This window comes from Sciurus vulgaris (assembly GCF_902686455.1).
Source record: "Sciurus vulgaris genome assembly, chromosome: 14".
NCBI lineage: Eukaryota > Metazoa > Chordata > Mammalia > Rodentia > Sciuridae > Sciurus > Sciurus vulgaris.
The window spans coordinates 25,768,273-25,783,790 of record NC_136475.1 but is presented as its reverse complement, the minus strand read 5'-3'; the positions used below and the strand labels follow the sequence as shown (position 1 = coordinate 25,783,790).

At 40.0% G+C, this 15,518-nt stretch overlaps 1 protein-coding gene across 21 annotated transcripts in view; it reads left to right on the top strand.

Moving 5' to 3' along the window:
- The window catches only part of AAK1 (AP2 associated kinase 1), a 180,540-nt gene that overhangs the window by 138,299 nt on the left and 26,723 nt on the right, over positions 1-15,518 (top strand). For 16 of the 21 annotated variants that reach the window (XM_079110819.1, XM_079110822.1, XM_079110823.1 and 13 more), the window contains 4 exons: positions 4,506-4,738; positions 6,137-6,294; positions 8,062-8,166; positions 13,094-13,189. In XM_079110819.1, coding sequence (XP_078966945.1) covers positions 4,506-4,738; positions 6,137-6,294; positions 8,062-8,166; positions 13,094-13,189 — 592 coding nt within the window. The remainder of the gene's footprint in view (positions 1-4,505; positions 4,739-6,136; positions 6,295-8,061; positions 8,167-13,093; positions 13,190-15,518) is intronic. The other 5 variants (XM_079110824.1, XM_079110820.1, XM_079110818.1 and 2 more) reach the window with 3 other exon arrangements.

The following is a 15,518-nucleotide window of genomic DNA, read 5'->3' as shown; positions in this document are numbered from 1 at the left end:
AGAACCAACCTGGGCTCAGGGTGCAAAGGCAGAGGAGGAGTGAGCCTTGAGGGCTAGGGAGAAGGCAGGAAGAGGTGGCAGCAGTTGCGAGGGGGGCCAAGTTGCTTTCCCATCCTCGTGGTTAAAATAGTCGATCTTTTCTTGATATATCCAAGGACAGCATCAAGTATTCTGTAGAAGATAGAGGTTTTAAAACAAATTACCGTAGGTTACTGATGGAAGCACACATTTTAATTTATCACTCTGACTTTAATCTGGCAGAAAAAGCTGTTTATTGTTTCTGTTAGTGCTGTGATTGACCCAGGATTAGAGCTAATCCCTTTCCCTTCTTGAAGAGGCAGGTTGATCCATTGTGCCCTTCCCAGACTCTGGGGGTTTATATGGACTTCCACCTCCACCCTGAGTCCTGACAGTGTTGTGTTTATGCTTTGTCTTGAATGACACAGTTAGTGACATCATTTGAGTTTACAGTGTAGCACCCTTAAAGGATCTGCTTGTCTGTGACCATTTACTGTAGCATAATCCCCTGGGTACCAGAGCATCTGCGTATCCACTCATTAGAGCCATCCTGTCAATTTACAGTTTGAACAATATAGCATCAGAACCTTCTCCTGATTGACATCTACAATTTCAGTACATTAGAGCATTCTTGCTTTGCCTTTTAGTAAGCGACCTTTATTCTATACTCAAAGTTTTCTCAGTGATAGCAATAGAAAAGATTATAGTGATAGAAAAAGGTATTTTTGATACTGATAGAATGTCACAGCTACTCTCTTATTCCCAGGGAAGTTCAACTAGCAGATGAATAAGGGAAAAGTAAGAATCCATCTTTCTGAGAATTGATTTGTAATACAGTTTTGTCACTATCTTAAACAAGAAAACTTCTATGTCTTCCAAAGGAAGCAGTGTCATAAATAGATTGTCTTCTCTAGGTCTCAGCCAAGTTTATATTCACTGTTTACACCTTTGTTTCTGAAATGAAACAACTCAGTCTTCCTGTAGTGTGGGGTAGATGGTTACCCTCTATATTTTTAACAAGAGATAAAATTCTTCTTGTTAGTGGAAACAGTTTTTTAAAAATAATTATTACATGATTTAATTAAAAAGGATCTTAATTATCCATCTCAGTCCCCTGATTTTATGGATTTGAAATCTTAAGGCCTAGACTAGAAAGTGATTGCCCAAGACATGAAGAATCACAGTAACAGAGCTGGGGCAATAACCAGAGAATCATAATCCATGTTTTAGGATAATAGCAACAAATGCTCATTCAAGGTAATGAATGATCAAGTACTACTAATGTCACTTTTCATGAGGTTCCCCTCAGCTTTCCTTGGATAGCATCTGTTATATTGGGAATTAATTATAAACCTTCTCCATGCTCCCTGGATGGGAAAACACTTGGGGCACTGTGCTCAGGAATAGTTAGTCTAGGAAGTACTGGGTTAACTTCTTCAACCAGGAGCCATAGAGCTGCCTAGGTTTGACCCATCCCTGCCTTACTGACTCATGGCAGGGCTTATTTGGAGAAGCATATGAGTGAATGTAAAGAACACCCTGCAGCCATCTGGAAGCAATAATCAGCAAAGGGAAAATGATGATATGCCCTAAATGTTCATTGCAGTCTTATTAATAGTAGCCCAAAGAATGGAAGCAACCTAAACCATTCAGGAACCCAACTGTACAGCCATTAAAAATCATATAACAGTATGAGAGTCTGTACAGCGGTGTGAAAATAATGCTCATGAGGTAATGTTGAAAGAGTCGTAAAATTGGAAAAAGTGTATACTTGAAAAAGAGACTTCAGCCATGTGCCTTGGCACATGTCTTCAAATACCAGCTTCTCGGGAGGCTGAAGCAGGACAAGCACAAGTTGGAGGCCAGCCTCTGCAGCTTAATGAGACCCTGTCTTAAAATAATAAGGGCTCAGGATATAGCTTGATGGTACAGCTCCCCTGGATTCAATCCATAGTACTGGGGAAAGAAAGAGGGAGGGAGTGAGGGAGGAGGAAGGGGACAGGGAAAGGGAAAGGGGAAAGAAAAAGAAGGGAAGGAAAGGCAAGGAGACAAACTGACATTTAAGGTACAACAAAGATAAGGAAAGTTGTGTTCAAGTGTGGAAATGGAACACTATCTATGTTCTTAGATTTCTTGGTATGCTTATACTTCTGTAATTACACATTTTGTTTTTTGAAAAGTCTTCTGCAAGTTAGATATCAGAGTCTGCCTTTCCCCCTTTTTGCAGACTAACTCTCCTTCACTCTTTCTAGTGCTGTCTTTGCATGAGTAGGCATCGTGGTGCAGAGAGTCCTGAGCAGTCTGCTTCCAATTCACCTTGTGCCCTGACTGAGCACTTAGCCTCAGTGGGCCATGGTCTCTTCTCCTCTAAAGTGAGAGTGCTGGAATCTGTTTTCTGAGACCCTTTTCAACTCACTTTTTTTGGTTCAGAGTGGACATAAAACTGCCTGGCTGGATAAGATTGTTGTGAAGAACAGCTAAATAGGTGGGACAAAAGTATTTCAGATTTTGGAATATTTTCGAATATAATGGATATCTTAGGGATGGGACCCAAGACTGAACATGAAATTCATTTATGTTTCATATGCACTTATACACATAGCCTGAGGTACCGTATTTTTAGTGTACCTGTGTTTTGACTAAGACCTGTCACATGAAGTCAGTTGAGGAATTTTTCATATGTGTCATCATGTTGTGCTCAAAAGTTTCAGATTTTGGAGAATTTGGAGCTTTTCATCTTCAGATTAGAGATGTTTGACCTGTAGTGAATTGCCATAATCAAGTAAGGTGTCCTTACAATAGGGGCTTCCATTCCAAAGTGGCTGCACCTGGAGAACAGGAAAGAGGAGAGGGAAATGTTCTCCAAGTAATATGGAGTCTTCGTCAAAAAAGGGACTGAACAGTGAAGTACTCTTTTCAGAGTAGTGAATGTCTTATGAAATAGGCCAGCCCAGGTCTGTCCTCAGTGCCCTCTGGCCTCTATCACAGCTGGCATTCAGCTGGCTGGTACAGGAACGACTGTGGACCCCAAGGGAAGTGGTGGAGCTGCAGCTCTGGTTTTCAAGAGCACTCTGCTGAAACTGATCTCTTCTTCTTGTCTCAGTTCAGTTGATACTAGAAACCTATGGTTGTATCATTCAGCCTGTTGGTGAGGTGGTTGGTACACTGGCACTTGTACATAGTCTGCCTCACTCAATGTTCCAAGTCCTGAGGGTGACAAGAGGACAGTCAGTATCCAATGCTATAAGCATTCTGAACCAAGTAGCTGAATACTCTGGTTTCCCTGAGCCCTGAGGGTCTCCTCTGGAGACATAGAACATAGGAGCCGAGCTACAGCAAGGAGAGGCAGCTTTAATTTGAGAGGAGGGACTTGAGGGAAGGGATACTTAAATTTGTGGGGCATTAAATATCCTAAGTCATTGATCTCCAGATTTACAGAATTAAGGAAAGGGATTAGGTGAGTTTCTTCATATTGTTTAGTTCATTTTCCTTGTTCTTTGGTAGCAGTTTGACCCTCCTAAAAATGACCCACATCTCAAGAGTCCTTATGATGTTAGCTGAGTCATCATCAAGAAGGAATTTTTCTACCTTATTATATTTTCTGCAGGTTCTTCTATGCCATTTCTAAACTAAAGATTGGAGCAATTGACTCCCACAAAATCAATGCTGTGCATTTTATCAGAGGTTACCACAGAAACAGGATCTTGTAGATTTATCCCATCAATGAAATGAAGAGCCTTAATAACAGTAAAAGCACTACCATGTTTCAGTCACAGTAGAATTCCATCTGACTCACTCCTATCTGGTAGCCTCATCTATGGCAGAGTCAGGGACTGCTTAACAGAAATCATTCAACATAAATGTATTTTAGCTGGAAGTATGGCTTATTTGACTTCTAACTGTGGTAGAAGGTAGGATCGATTGCCTGTCCTTTGGAAGCATTCCAAACAAGTTGCTATGTGACCCCAGAAGCAGAGAGGAGGTCCTTGAAGATCCATTCTAGACCTTTAGAACTAGGAATAGCTTCTGTGATCTTAAGCTCTGGACAGAATTAGATTTGGTTACCTTATGTATTATTGCTGGGCAATAAGTTGAATTTATGTATAAATTCAAATATTATATTGAAATCAGTCTTAAAAGTTGCAGCTAGGGTTGTGGCTCAGTGGTAGAGCACTTGCCTGGCATGTGTGAGGCACTGGGTTCTATCCTCAGCACCACATAGAAATGAATAAATTAAATAAAGATATTATGTCCATCTACAACTAAAAAAAATATTTTTTAAAAAAAGTTGCAGCTCAGATTTTTGAAGCTTTTTTTTTTTCCTTTCTGAGCGTTACTGATAAACTTAACCATTTGAGTTCTATTAGCTCTTTTGTGGCATTTTTTTCTCATTATGCTTATCTATTTGTTTCCCTTTTCCTTTTCCTCTTCCTTAAAAAAAAAAAAAAAAGAAAGAAAATTAATGAAACACTTTGATCTCTCTCTAGCAGCTTCAAGCCCCAGTAAGACAACAGCCAAAGGTTCAAACAACCCCACCTCCTACCATCCAGGGGCAGAAACTTGGATCTCTCACTCCTCCATCATCCCCCAAAACCCAACGAGCTGGGCACAGGCGCATTCTCAGTGATGTCACACACAGTGCGGTGTTTGGAGTCCCTGCCAGCAAATCCACCCAGCTGCTCCAGGCAGCTGCAGCTGAGGCCAGTCTCAATAAATCCAAGTATGTGGCACTTCCCCATTGTTCTTCTCACCTTGTGAGCAGGGTCTGCCCTGGGTGTTATGTGTGATGCTTTTTCCCATAAGTATATGGTTGTGTAGATGTATATATAGTCGTGTGTGTCTTTGTTTAATAAGAAAGGGAATTTATTTGTAATGCATGTACTGTACTGATCATAAGAAACAATTCCCTGGGACTGGGGTTGTGGCTTAGTGGTAGAATGTTTGCCTAGCACATGGGAGGCACTAGATTCAATCCTCAGCACCACATAAAAATAAATAAAATAAAATAAAGGTATCATGTCCATCTACAACTTAAAAAAAAAAAAAAAAAGGAGGAAAAAAAGAAACACTTTCCTCCATGACACTGTTTCCATACTCTCATCTGTTACATGCTGTGCAGAGTGTTTTCTCAATTCTCAATCTGACCAGTTCTCTGCATGCTGAAAATCTTCCATTGGTCCTCATTGCCCATGAGATGACATCTGAACTCACTGGTTACCCCAGAAATGCCTGCTGTGTACATGGATGGACTTGCCACTCTCCACCTCCACAAGCCCTTAGCTCATCCCAAGCACTCTCCTGGATGGCTGCTGTTCTCCTTCCCTAGGAAATGCTCATTTTTTCATCAAGATTGATGTCAGGGGTTGCCTTTTCTTTGAACTTTCCTCTGACATATTTCGTCTGGGCCTCTGTTGAGCATGTATCACATTGTTTTATCATTAATTATTTGTGTGTCTGACTGATCTGCCTGCTAGTTCTCCAAGATGAGGATCATGTCTTAGTAAACCTTTGTAAACTAGTGACTGACTCTGTGCCTCGTGTGAAGTAGACTTTGATGAGTGTTTGTCAAGTAAATACAGTTTCAGACCCTCATCTTTCTTGGAACTATGCACTCTAAAGTTAATAATCTTTAAATGAAATCAAGAGAGACTTTAAAAGAAAACTAGGTAATGATACCTAACACACAAAATAGTAGTAACTGTCTTCATTTCTCTTTAATTGTGATGGTGATTATTAATGCCGTGCCTGGAAGACGAAGGCAGCCTACAAAGGCCTCAGTCTCAGACTCTCCAAGAGTTGGTTGTGGTAGATGTTAGGATACACAAGCCTAACAACATGTTCCTCTGGGATCCTCAATTGAAAGACCTTGCAGACAAGACTGAAAAATCAAGCAAGACATAAAAGAAGTAGTAGGAGAGGAAGTCATAAAGGAGAAGAGACATTCATTTCACTGAGTGGAAAGAGTATGGAAACTTTGTAGAAAGCCCCTTTCAGAAAACACGGGAAAATGATTGATTGCCTCTGAAAACAATTTTATCCCAAAACAAAGAAAAGTAGTTTGACCCTTTTTTGTTTGTTTATATGTCTTTTTATTTCTCGGGGATGGGAACCTACCTAGGTCTGCAACCACCACTCCATCAGGATCTCCTCGGACCTCCCAACAAAATGTCTGTAATCCTTCAGAAAGTTCTACGTGGAATCCCTTCGATGATGACAATTTCTCCAAACTTACAGCTGAAGAACTGCTTAACAAGGACTTTGCCAAGCTGGGGGAAGGTGAGAAAGCCATGCCTCTATTTGTGATTCTTGCCTGTAAATTCTCTGTGCTGAGAAATAAGCAAGAGTTGAAATGAATCGTAACTCTAGAGGAATGAGCTTGTGAAAATGTTGGCTTGGGCCTGTCCCTCAAAGGCTTGTTTTCCCGGTGTGCATGTAAGTCAAATTCTGTTTTTACCAGAGCATAGAAATATTTTCAGGGAATTCTGACCTGTGGTGGGTGGGAACAAGGACAGTGTGAGCATTAGGGAAGAAACTTAGGGAAAATTCAGTGGCATAGATCAGGATAAGGGTGTCAGACAGGTTCACTCATTGGGAGCTACGATGGTCCCGTCCTTGTAGGTGATTTTATTGTCCCAGAAAGTAGTGACTGCTTGCCCATAAACCTATGCCTTCCCATGGACACTGAAGCTCTCAGCGTATTCAGTGTTCTACATTAACATTGACTGACCACAGAGAGATTTCATTTTTTAAAAAGATACAATTCTGCCCAGAAAACTAATAGTATAATTTGGAAGGTAGGTTGGACATACACAGACAACTTTGGAACAATGTTCCAAAGGTACACCTGGGCAAGTTTTCTAATATGCATTTGGAAAAGGGGATCTTCAGTGTATACAAGAGCACAGGTAAAGGGATAATCAGAACCAAGAGGATATGTCCTGTTGCCCAAACACTTTAGCTGTAACTATTATTTCAACAATCTTTTTCTAATCCATACAATTTTCCTGCCTTTTTAAACAGAAGATAGGACATAGGGTTTAACTTTCTTTGACAATTCACTTTCATTGTTATCTGTGCCAATTATTGTTCTGAACTATAAACATAACTACCTTAATGGACTATTGATGCTGTAATATTTTTTGTGCCTAACCAAACCCAAGTTTTTTTTTTTTTAACTCTCCTATTTTTAATGATTTTCTGTTTCCTTGCTGTTCACATAACACTACTTGTCCTTCATAGCATCTCACTACTGCCATCTCTACCACTTCTCGTTTCCTAAAATCTCATTTTCTCAACATAGATCCTTATAGCAGAGTTGTAAGTATATTCCAGTGAAGCCTGGAGGCAGTCTGCTCTGAGGAATGTGATGGAGCTTTAGGGCTTTAGCTCTGTACTCTCTTTTCTTTATTCTTTTTCTTTCTTTCTTTCTTTTTTTTTTTAAACTTAATTGTGGCCAGGCATGGTGTTGCCCACCTGTAATCCCAGCAACTCAAGAGGCTGAGTCAGGAGGATCACACGTTCCAGGCCACCCTAGGCAACTTAATGAAACCCTGTCTCAAAATTTTGTAAAAAATTAAAAATTGAAAAACTAAAACTTAATTGTGGCAAAGTACACAAAACATAATATTTGTCATCATAACCATGTGCAGTTCAGTAGTTTTAAGTTCATTCACACTCTTGCAAAACCGATCTGCCATTTCTTTTGATTCTTTAGTTTCCTTCCTTTTCTCAGTTATTGCAGTGTCTAAACAAAGGACCTGTGAATAGCCAAGGTGTTGCAATATTACAATAAGAGGAGTCTGGTGGCTGGGTTATAGCTCAGTGGTAGAGCACTTGCCTAGCATGTGTGAGGCACTGGGTTCGATTCTCGGCACCACATGTAAATAAATAAAGATCCATCGACAACTAAAAAAATATAAAAAAAAAAAAAAAAAAAAAAAGAGGAGTCTGGAAGGCAGTCAGAGGGTGTCCTTCACCTCCACCACTTGTAGATGCATCACAGGACTCTGCTAGAATGAACCTAATGGTATTTTGTACCTCCAGGCAAATATCCTGAAAAGCTTGGTGGCTCAGCAGAGAGTTTGATCCCAGGTTTCCAGTCAACCCAAGGCGACGCTTTTGCTGCTTCCTCATTTTCTGCTGGAACTGGTGAGTGTTGCACTTGCCCGAGACAGGAGGCTCACTGTTGTTACCTATTCTCCACAGATAGCTGTGTATGCCACTGAACCCCTGCTCCTGGCAGTAACTCATGTGTTCCTTCATTCAAAATCTGTCTAATAGAAAAGGGATAGAGAAAAAGCTAGGAATACCTTGATTTTAAGTGGCATAATGACCTGGCATATATTGCCAGACTTACTGTCTCTAGTTCAGGACATATATTAAACAATATTTCTAAATTTAAGGATCAGAACTTTGGTAATCTTGTGTCATTGCTTAGGTTGTTTGGGGATGAATTGAAGAATCCTGAGAATTAGATGTTCCGTCTGAACCTGAGACTCTACTAAGCTTTGTATATTTGTGCTTTGGGGAAGAAGGAGGTATTTTTTAATAAGATTTTTTTTTTTAAATTATAGTAGCAATAATAAAAGACTTGTTTTCCTCTTTATTAATAAAATTATGCATATTATATAAGTTAGCCACTTATAGAGGAAAATGTTTAAAATCCTCCATGATCTTACCACTAAGAGGAAGTACAGAGATACCATTTTGATGTCCGTTAAGCATTAAATTTTTTAGGGTCCAACTATCTTTGTGAATGAATCTAATGTAGAATCTAAAAGTAGATCTCTCTGCCAGGCACAGTGAATGAATCTAATGTGAATGAATCTAAAAGTAGATCTCTCTGCCAGGCACAGTGGCACATGCCTGTAATCCTAGTGGCTCAGGACGCTGAGGCAGAATATCAAGTTCAAAGCAACCTCTGCAAAAGTGAGGCAGTAAGCAACTCAGTGAGACCCTGTCTCTAAATAAAATACGAAATAGGACTGGGGATGTGGCTCAGTGGTCAAGTGCACCTGAGTTCAATCCCTGGTACCCCCCTACCTCCAAAAAAAAAAAAAAAGTAGATCTTTCTCACCAAAATACATGTGACCACATCTTGTACAGTTTTATGCCCAGATAAGACTGTTGTACATCTTTACAGTCATATTTTAAAACCTGACTTTTTCACTTGATCAGTCCTGGCACATTTCCCCCTCATCATGAAAGAAGCTCCTAAAATGTCATTTAAAAAAATATCTGTGTTGAATTCCTTTGTGACTAGATCCTGATGTCATGTAATTAATTACCTCTTTTTTTAAACATTATTTTGATTTCAGTGGTTTACTATTTTAAATGCTTTAGTAATGGGCATGAGCTTGTGATTGATTATATTCTTTGTAGGTTAAGCATTTGATATGCTTAATTTTTCTGACCTCATAAATTTATTTCTGGTTAGAACATCATGGTTTTCTGGACTTGCTTAAGTTGAAGTTTTACTATCTTCTTAACCAAGGGTCACTTAGGGTGTGTTTTAACTACATGGTAACCAGTATGGTCTATGCAGTTTACTGTTGTTTACTACTGGTTGACTATGGCCCACTTTTATCATTTTGTAAATGGCCTATGGGAATTTGTAGTTTTCCTTGTCAATAAATATTAATGTGTAGCATTTTAATGGAAGAATAGTAACATTTATGAAGCAACCCTTTTCTGAATACTTAGATTGTTACCAATTTTTCATCATATAAATACATTCTTGAAACTAAATTTTTGTTTATATCTTGTATAAGTTCTTAAATAATTTCTAAGAGATTATATGTTAATTACAAGATAATGTATTTTAGGGCTTTTGATGCATATTTCCAAATTGCCCTCCAAAAAAGCTATACAAATTTTCTTTTGATCAACATTGAATGAGAGTAACTTTACCCCCTATTGCCCCACCCTGCCCAGCCCAGCCCAGCCCAGCCCAGCCCAGAGACAGACAAAGGACATTGTTTTCTGGACATTTTTATTTGTTTAGGAATTAAATTGTTTGTGTCCTTTACTTTTTTGATGTTCTGGGCTCATTATTTCCTTTCTTAATTTATAGGAGCTCTTCTTCTGTAAACGTTTTCCCATTTTGTCAAGTGTACTCTGTATAGTGATCTTGTGTAGCTGATTTGACCACCCTTTGAAGTTGGTATGTTAGCCCCACATTGTTTTGATTGAGGAAACTGAGGCAAAGAATCTTTTCTAGGGTTACCTGTTAGCAAGTGACAGAGTTGGGACATGGACCCTCTGGCTCCAGAGTCTCCTCTCTCAGGTTTTATGCCTCTTAGTAAGGCAAATTTAGTAATTATCTTTTCTTATTAAATCATCTGAGTTTTAAGATTTTAAAATTAGAACAGAACATTACATGTCAATCTTCTATAGTACTTTCTCTGTACACCAATTTTTAATTGTATAGATTGTATTTTTCTTGGTAACTAAAAGTTTGCTATTTTATTACCTTTTAAAGACAACTTCTAGATTTATAAAAACCTACCTTTTTTTTTTTCCTGCATGTCGCACTGGGGATTGAACTACCGGGCCTCCTGCATGCTAGGGGCAAGTGCTCTATCACTGAGCTACATCCCCAGCTCTCTCTACTTTATTTTGAGACTGGGTTTCCCTAAGTTTCCCATGCCAGCCTTGAACTTTAAACAAAACTTAAGGATAAGAAAGGTGTGTATGGTGACACCCTCTATCATCTCAGCTACTTGGGAGACTGAGGCAGGAGAAATGCAAATTCAAGACCAGTCTAGGCAAATTAGTGAAACCCAGTCTGAAAACCACAGACCTCAGGGAGTGTCCTCATACCAGAGTCAGAGGCAGTGGAGAAAGAGAGCAGAGCCAGATGCCCGTAGATACCTCTGGTAATGCCCACACATGTCCACACTTTGAATCCTCTGTAAGCCCATTTCACAGACAGCACACCAAGGCTCAGAAAGGTGAAGAGAAATGCCACACATCTGATGCCCCTGGCCAAAGAGGTTAGTAGAGAGGGAACTGAGCCTCAAGACTTCCAAATTCAACCTAGTGTCATGCAGACTGAGGAGGAGGGATTCAGGGAACATTGAGAAATACAGGGATGTCAAGAGAGATAGACTGAGACCTAAAACAAGACAGAGAGATGAGTGGGGCAGGGTAGAGGAAGAACAGAGCAGAGGGCTAGGGATGTGGTCCTACGTGCAGGACTGTGATGATGGTGTTGGACACAGAGGTGTGGGTCACACAGGCACCAAGTTACAAAAAGAACTGTGTGTACAAATGGGTATGTGTTGCTCAGCTTTTCATTTCTATAACAAAATATCTGAACTAATCAACTAATAGAGGAAAAGTGGGTTTTTAAAATTTTTTTTAATTGTAAATGAACACAATACCTTTACTTTATTTGTTTATTTTTATGTAGTGCCAAGGATCAAACCTAGTGCCTCACACATGCTAGGTGAGCGCTCCACCACTGAGCCACAACCCCAGGCCTGGAAAAGTTTTATTTTGGCTTAAAATGTTGGAGGTTTCAATTCATGGTTACTTGGCCCCATTACTTCGGGTCCTGCAGTGAGGGCAACACATTGTGGTGGGTATCATGTGGCAGAGCAGAGCTGTTTACCTCGTGACCAGGACACCAAAGAAAAGAAGAGTAAGAAACCAGGGTCCCACAGTCCCTTTTGAGGGCACAACCCAATGACCTAGAATTTCCGAATAGGCCCCACCTCGAAGTTTTCACCATCTTCGAGTAGTGCCAAACCAAGGACCAAACCTGGACCAAACCAGGGACCAAACCTATCCCCAGGATAGGGTCCTGTGGGGGGACATTTCAGATCCAAACTAAACTGGTAAAAACAGAGTAGTCTAGGGAAGAGTCCTGAACATTTTCAGTGATGCTGACTGCAGTTGTGTAAGGCGTCTCCACTGGGAGGAGCTGGGTGCAGGCTTTTCAGGACTCTGCAGCACACTTCTTTGATTCTGAAATTATTTCAAATAAAAAAATTTTTAAACATTCTTGTGGGCTGGGGATATAACTCAGTTGGTGGAGTGCTTACCTTGCAAGCACAAGGCCCCTGGGTTCAATCCCCAGCACCGCAAAAAAGAAAAAGAAAAAAAATTCTTTATCAAAAGCAAAATGAAATTATGACTAATAAACAAGCCAAATACTGAAGTGTAATTTAAAAAATGATAAAGTAGAAACCAAGAAACTTTGAATTCTGCTCTGCTTGTGGAATTCACAAGCAGAATTATCTTCTAATTTGGGGGCTTCATTTTCTTTTCTGGAAAATAAGAAAATTGTGCTAGAAAATTCTAAGATCTCTTCAACCTCTGGTATTCTTTAGGGCATATGTATTTCTCAAAATCTGTAATTTGCCAAATATAGAATGAATGCCAGTAGTATGGTAGGTATGGTCCAGAGGTCAGGGCTTATCTAACTATAGTAGGCAGGGACTCTATTTCTGCCTCTTCTCATGTGTCTGCCTAGCACTTTATTAGATATTATGGCAATACAATAAGATTTAGTCCCCAGAGTTCCTCTAGGAGGTGATAGTTACATAGGAAGCAATTATACACATATGCTATTATCTATATACCAAAATGTATGATATGGACAGTAATACCATAGGAATTCTGAAAGATCCCTATAGGCCTACAGTATTCAAGGAAGAAGTAGAAGCTCAGGCGTTTGTCCTGATTTGAGCAGTCACCACATCTCATAAACATAAAGAAGTATATTGTATATCTCAATAGATGTTTTGCTGTTCACCCTAGATTATTTGAATTTACTCTGTGGTACACACCTATAATCCCAGCTAATAGGAAGGCTGAGGCATGAGGATCATAAGTTCAAAGCCAACTTCTACAATTTAGCAAGACCTTGTCTCAAAATAAAGAATAAAAGGGGTAGATTGCACCTGGGTTCAATTCCTAGCACCATTAAAAGAAAAAAAAATTTTTTTTTAGACTTACTCTATACTTTGAGCTGGTGGGTCAATGGATGGTTAATTCATCTAGACTTACTTGCTATTTTCTGCTTTCTTTTTTTCTCTCCTGACCCTCTTTTCCCTCCAACCAACACCAGCTGAGAAAAGGAAGGGTGGACAAACTGTGGATTCTGGTGTCCCACTTCTAAGCGTTTCTGATCCTTTCATTCCTCTTCAGGTACCTGATGCACCAGGTGGGTGAATAGAACTGATCTAAGTAGCTTTATTCTTGTCCTAGGACCTCTGCAGAATTGTTTTAAACACCCTATGGAAAGGGTCTGAATTCCAAGCCCTAATAGAATGATATTGTATATTTTTACTATGTCTTAGCAAGAGGGACAGACTTATCTTGGAAGGTAGCAGCCATTAGCAAAGACAGTTGAATCAGTTCGGGTTATACCAAACTGGATCCCATCAGTCTTCTGTTTTTTATTCTTGGTGGTGTTTATGGTAATTTGGGGGGCCTGTGTGTCAGAAAGAATGTGATTATAATGATGTGGTAGTGGTGTGGTGTAAAGCATGTGATAAAGAAACAAAATATAAATAGTGGTTATAGTGTGATGATGGGATTGTGGATGACTTCTTGTCCAGTTTCTATTTTCTGTAATGTGCTTTTACTTTGTATTATAAAAATACATAACGAGAGTTGATAGGGAACATGAGTCAGGAGACTTAGGTTCCCTTCCCGATTGTATCACTACCTGAAAACCTTCTGGGCCAAACCCTTTGTCAGTGAAGTAAGTTGAACTGCAGGAATTTAGATAGTCTTTTCAAGTTACTGATTTTTAAGTAACCTGTCTAACAAATAAGAACAGGTTAGTGTGTTCTCATTGAAACCACTTTTGCAACAATAATTGAATGTTTTCCGTTTGGAGTTTATCAATGCGAGATTCCCTTCCTGCTACCCACCCTGCTTTTTTTTTTTTTTTTTTTTTTTTTTTTGGTGGGAAGGACCCTGGGGGGTTGAGGTGGGTGGTTGTGATGAACAGAAGTCTGCCTTTAGGAAAAAATAAATAAATCCAACCCCTCGGAAGCAACTGGCAGTCATTTTGCTTCATTTTTCCTTTTTGCTATTCCTATGACTTCACAGTCTTAACCTTGAATCTACTTACAAAGACAGATTGCAGCATTGGTACAAAGACAGCTCTTGTTTGTTTAGGCAATTTTTGACCCTTCCAAGGGAAGCAAACACTTGCCTTGATTAGGCAGTTTTGTGACTTTATTGCTTGCTGCACCTGGATATAGCTCAAAAATATCTAAATCACCAAAGAATGATTCAGTCAGTGTTGGTTAAGGAAAAGGGAAGAAAGGAATCAAATGTAGGCCCTTTTCTTTCTTGCTCATTTCCATATGTCTGGCCATACCTGGACAATTTTGTGCAGAAGGTTAGAAAGATGTGAACCATAGAGTCAAGTGGGGCCCCTGGGCCTCTCTTCTCCCAGCTTTACCAGCACTGGGATCAGACAAGGAAAAGGTGTTACAGAGGCATTGTCCCTTTGATACACTTTCAGTTTCTTGATTTGCTGTTGCCCAGATAGCCCATGGGCTACAGGAACTGGAAAGATGGTCTCTTTGCCCACGGTAGAAGAAAAGGATCCTGAGGCAAGTAGCTGTCTTCTGCAGCTGTCACAAGTGTCCTCCCGGTTGGTATTGGGGAACCAGGGGCACATGCCTAGGACTCAGGAGATTGCCTCCAGGTTGTAGAGATGAGTCTGTGGATGCCAGAGCTAGCTGACTGCCATTCTGCCCTCCTTATTGTTTTCATTCCTGTTTCCTGATCCTCTGTACTTTTCTCATTCTGGAGGATTCCTGCAAAAGTACTAGTGGTATACACATTTTAATACACAGTGACTTTAATACACTCTTGGACTGCACTTGGATTTTAATGGAAAATTATGAAAAGCTGGGCATGACTGGGCACAATGGCCTGTAATCCCAGCAACTCTTTAGAGGCTGAGGCAGGAGGCTCACAAGTTGGAGACCAGCCTTGACAATTTAGCAAGACCCTGTCTCAAAATTAAAATAAATAAAGGGGTTGGGGATATACTACAGTGGTAGAGTGCACCTGGATTCAATCCCAATACCACCAGAAAAAAAAAAAAAATTGCTGGGCACTGTGGCATAGGCCTATAATCCCAGCTGCTTGAGGGGCTGAGGCAGGAAGATTGCAATTTCAAGGCCTATGTAGGCAATTTAGTGAGTCCCAATCTCAAAAAAAGAAAAAAGAAAAAAAACTATTCCAAGTGTCCTCTTTGTTTTCCAGTCTGTCAGATGAGACTCATCTGCTGAAAACTTCAAACTTGTAGCTTCTTTGTTCTCCGGTGAATTCTTATGTCACTGAGTATAAAATCCAGACTTCATACTGTGACCTACCAAGCCCTTGGCTCTCCCCTAATCTCAGCTCATAGCAGTCTTCCCCTCGGTCTTGTTTTTCCTTCAACAGGATAACCTTGTTCCCACCTCAGGGCCTTTGTGCTTGCTTGCTGGTACCCTGCCTGGGAAGCTTTATTCCTGAGTGTCATT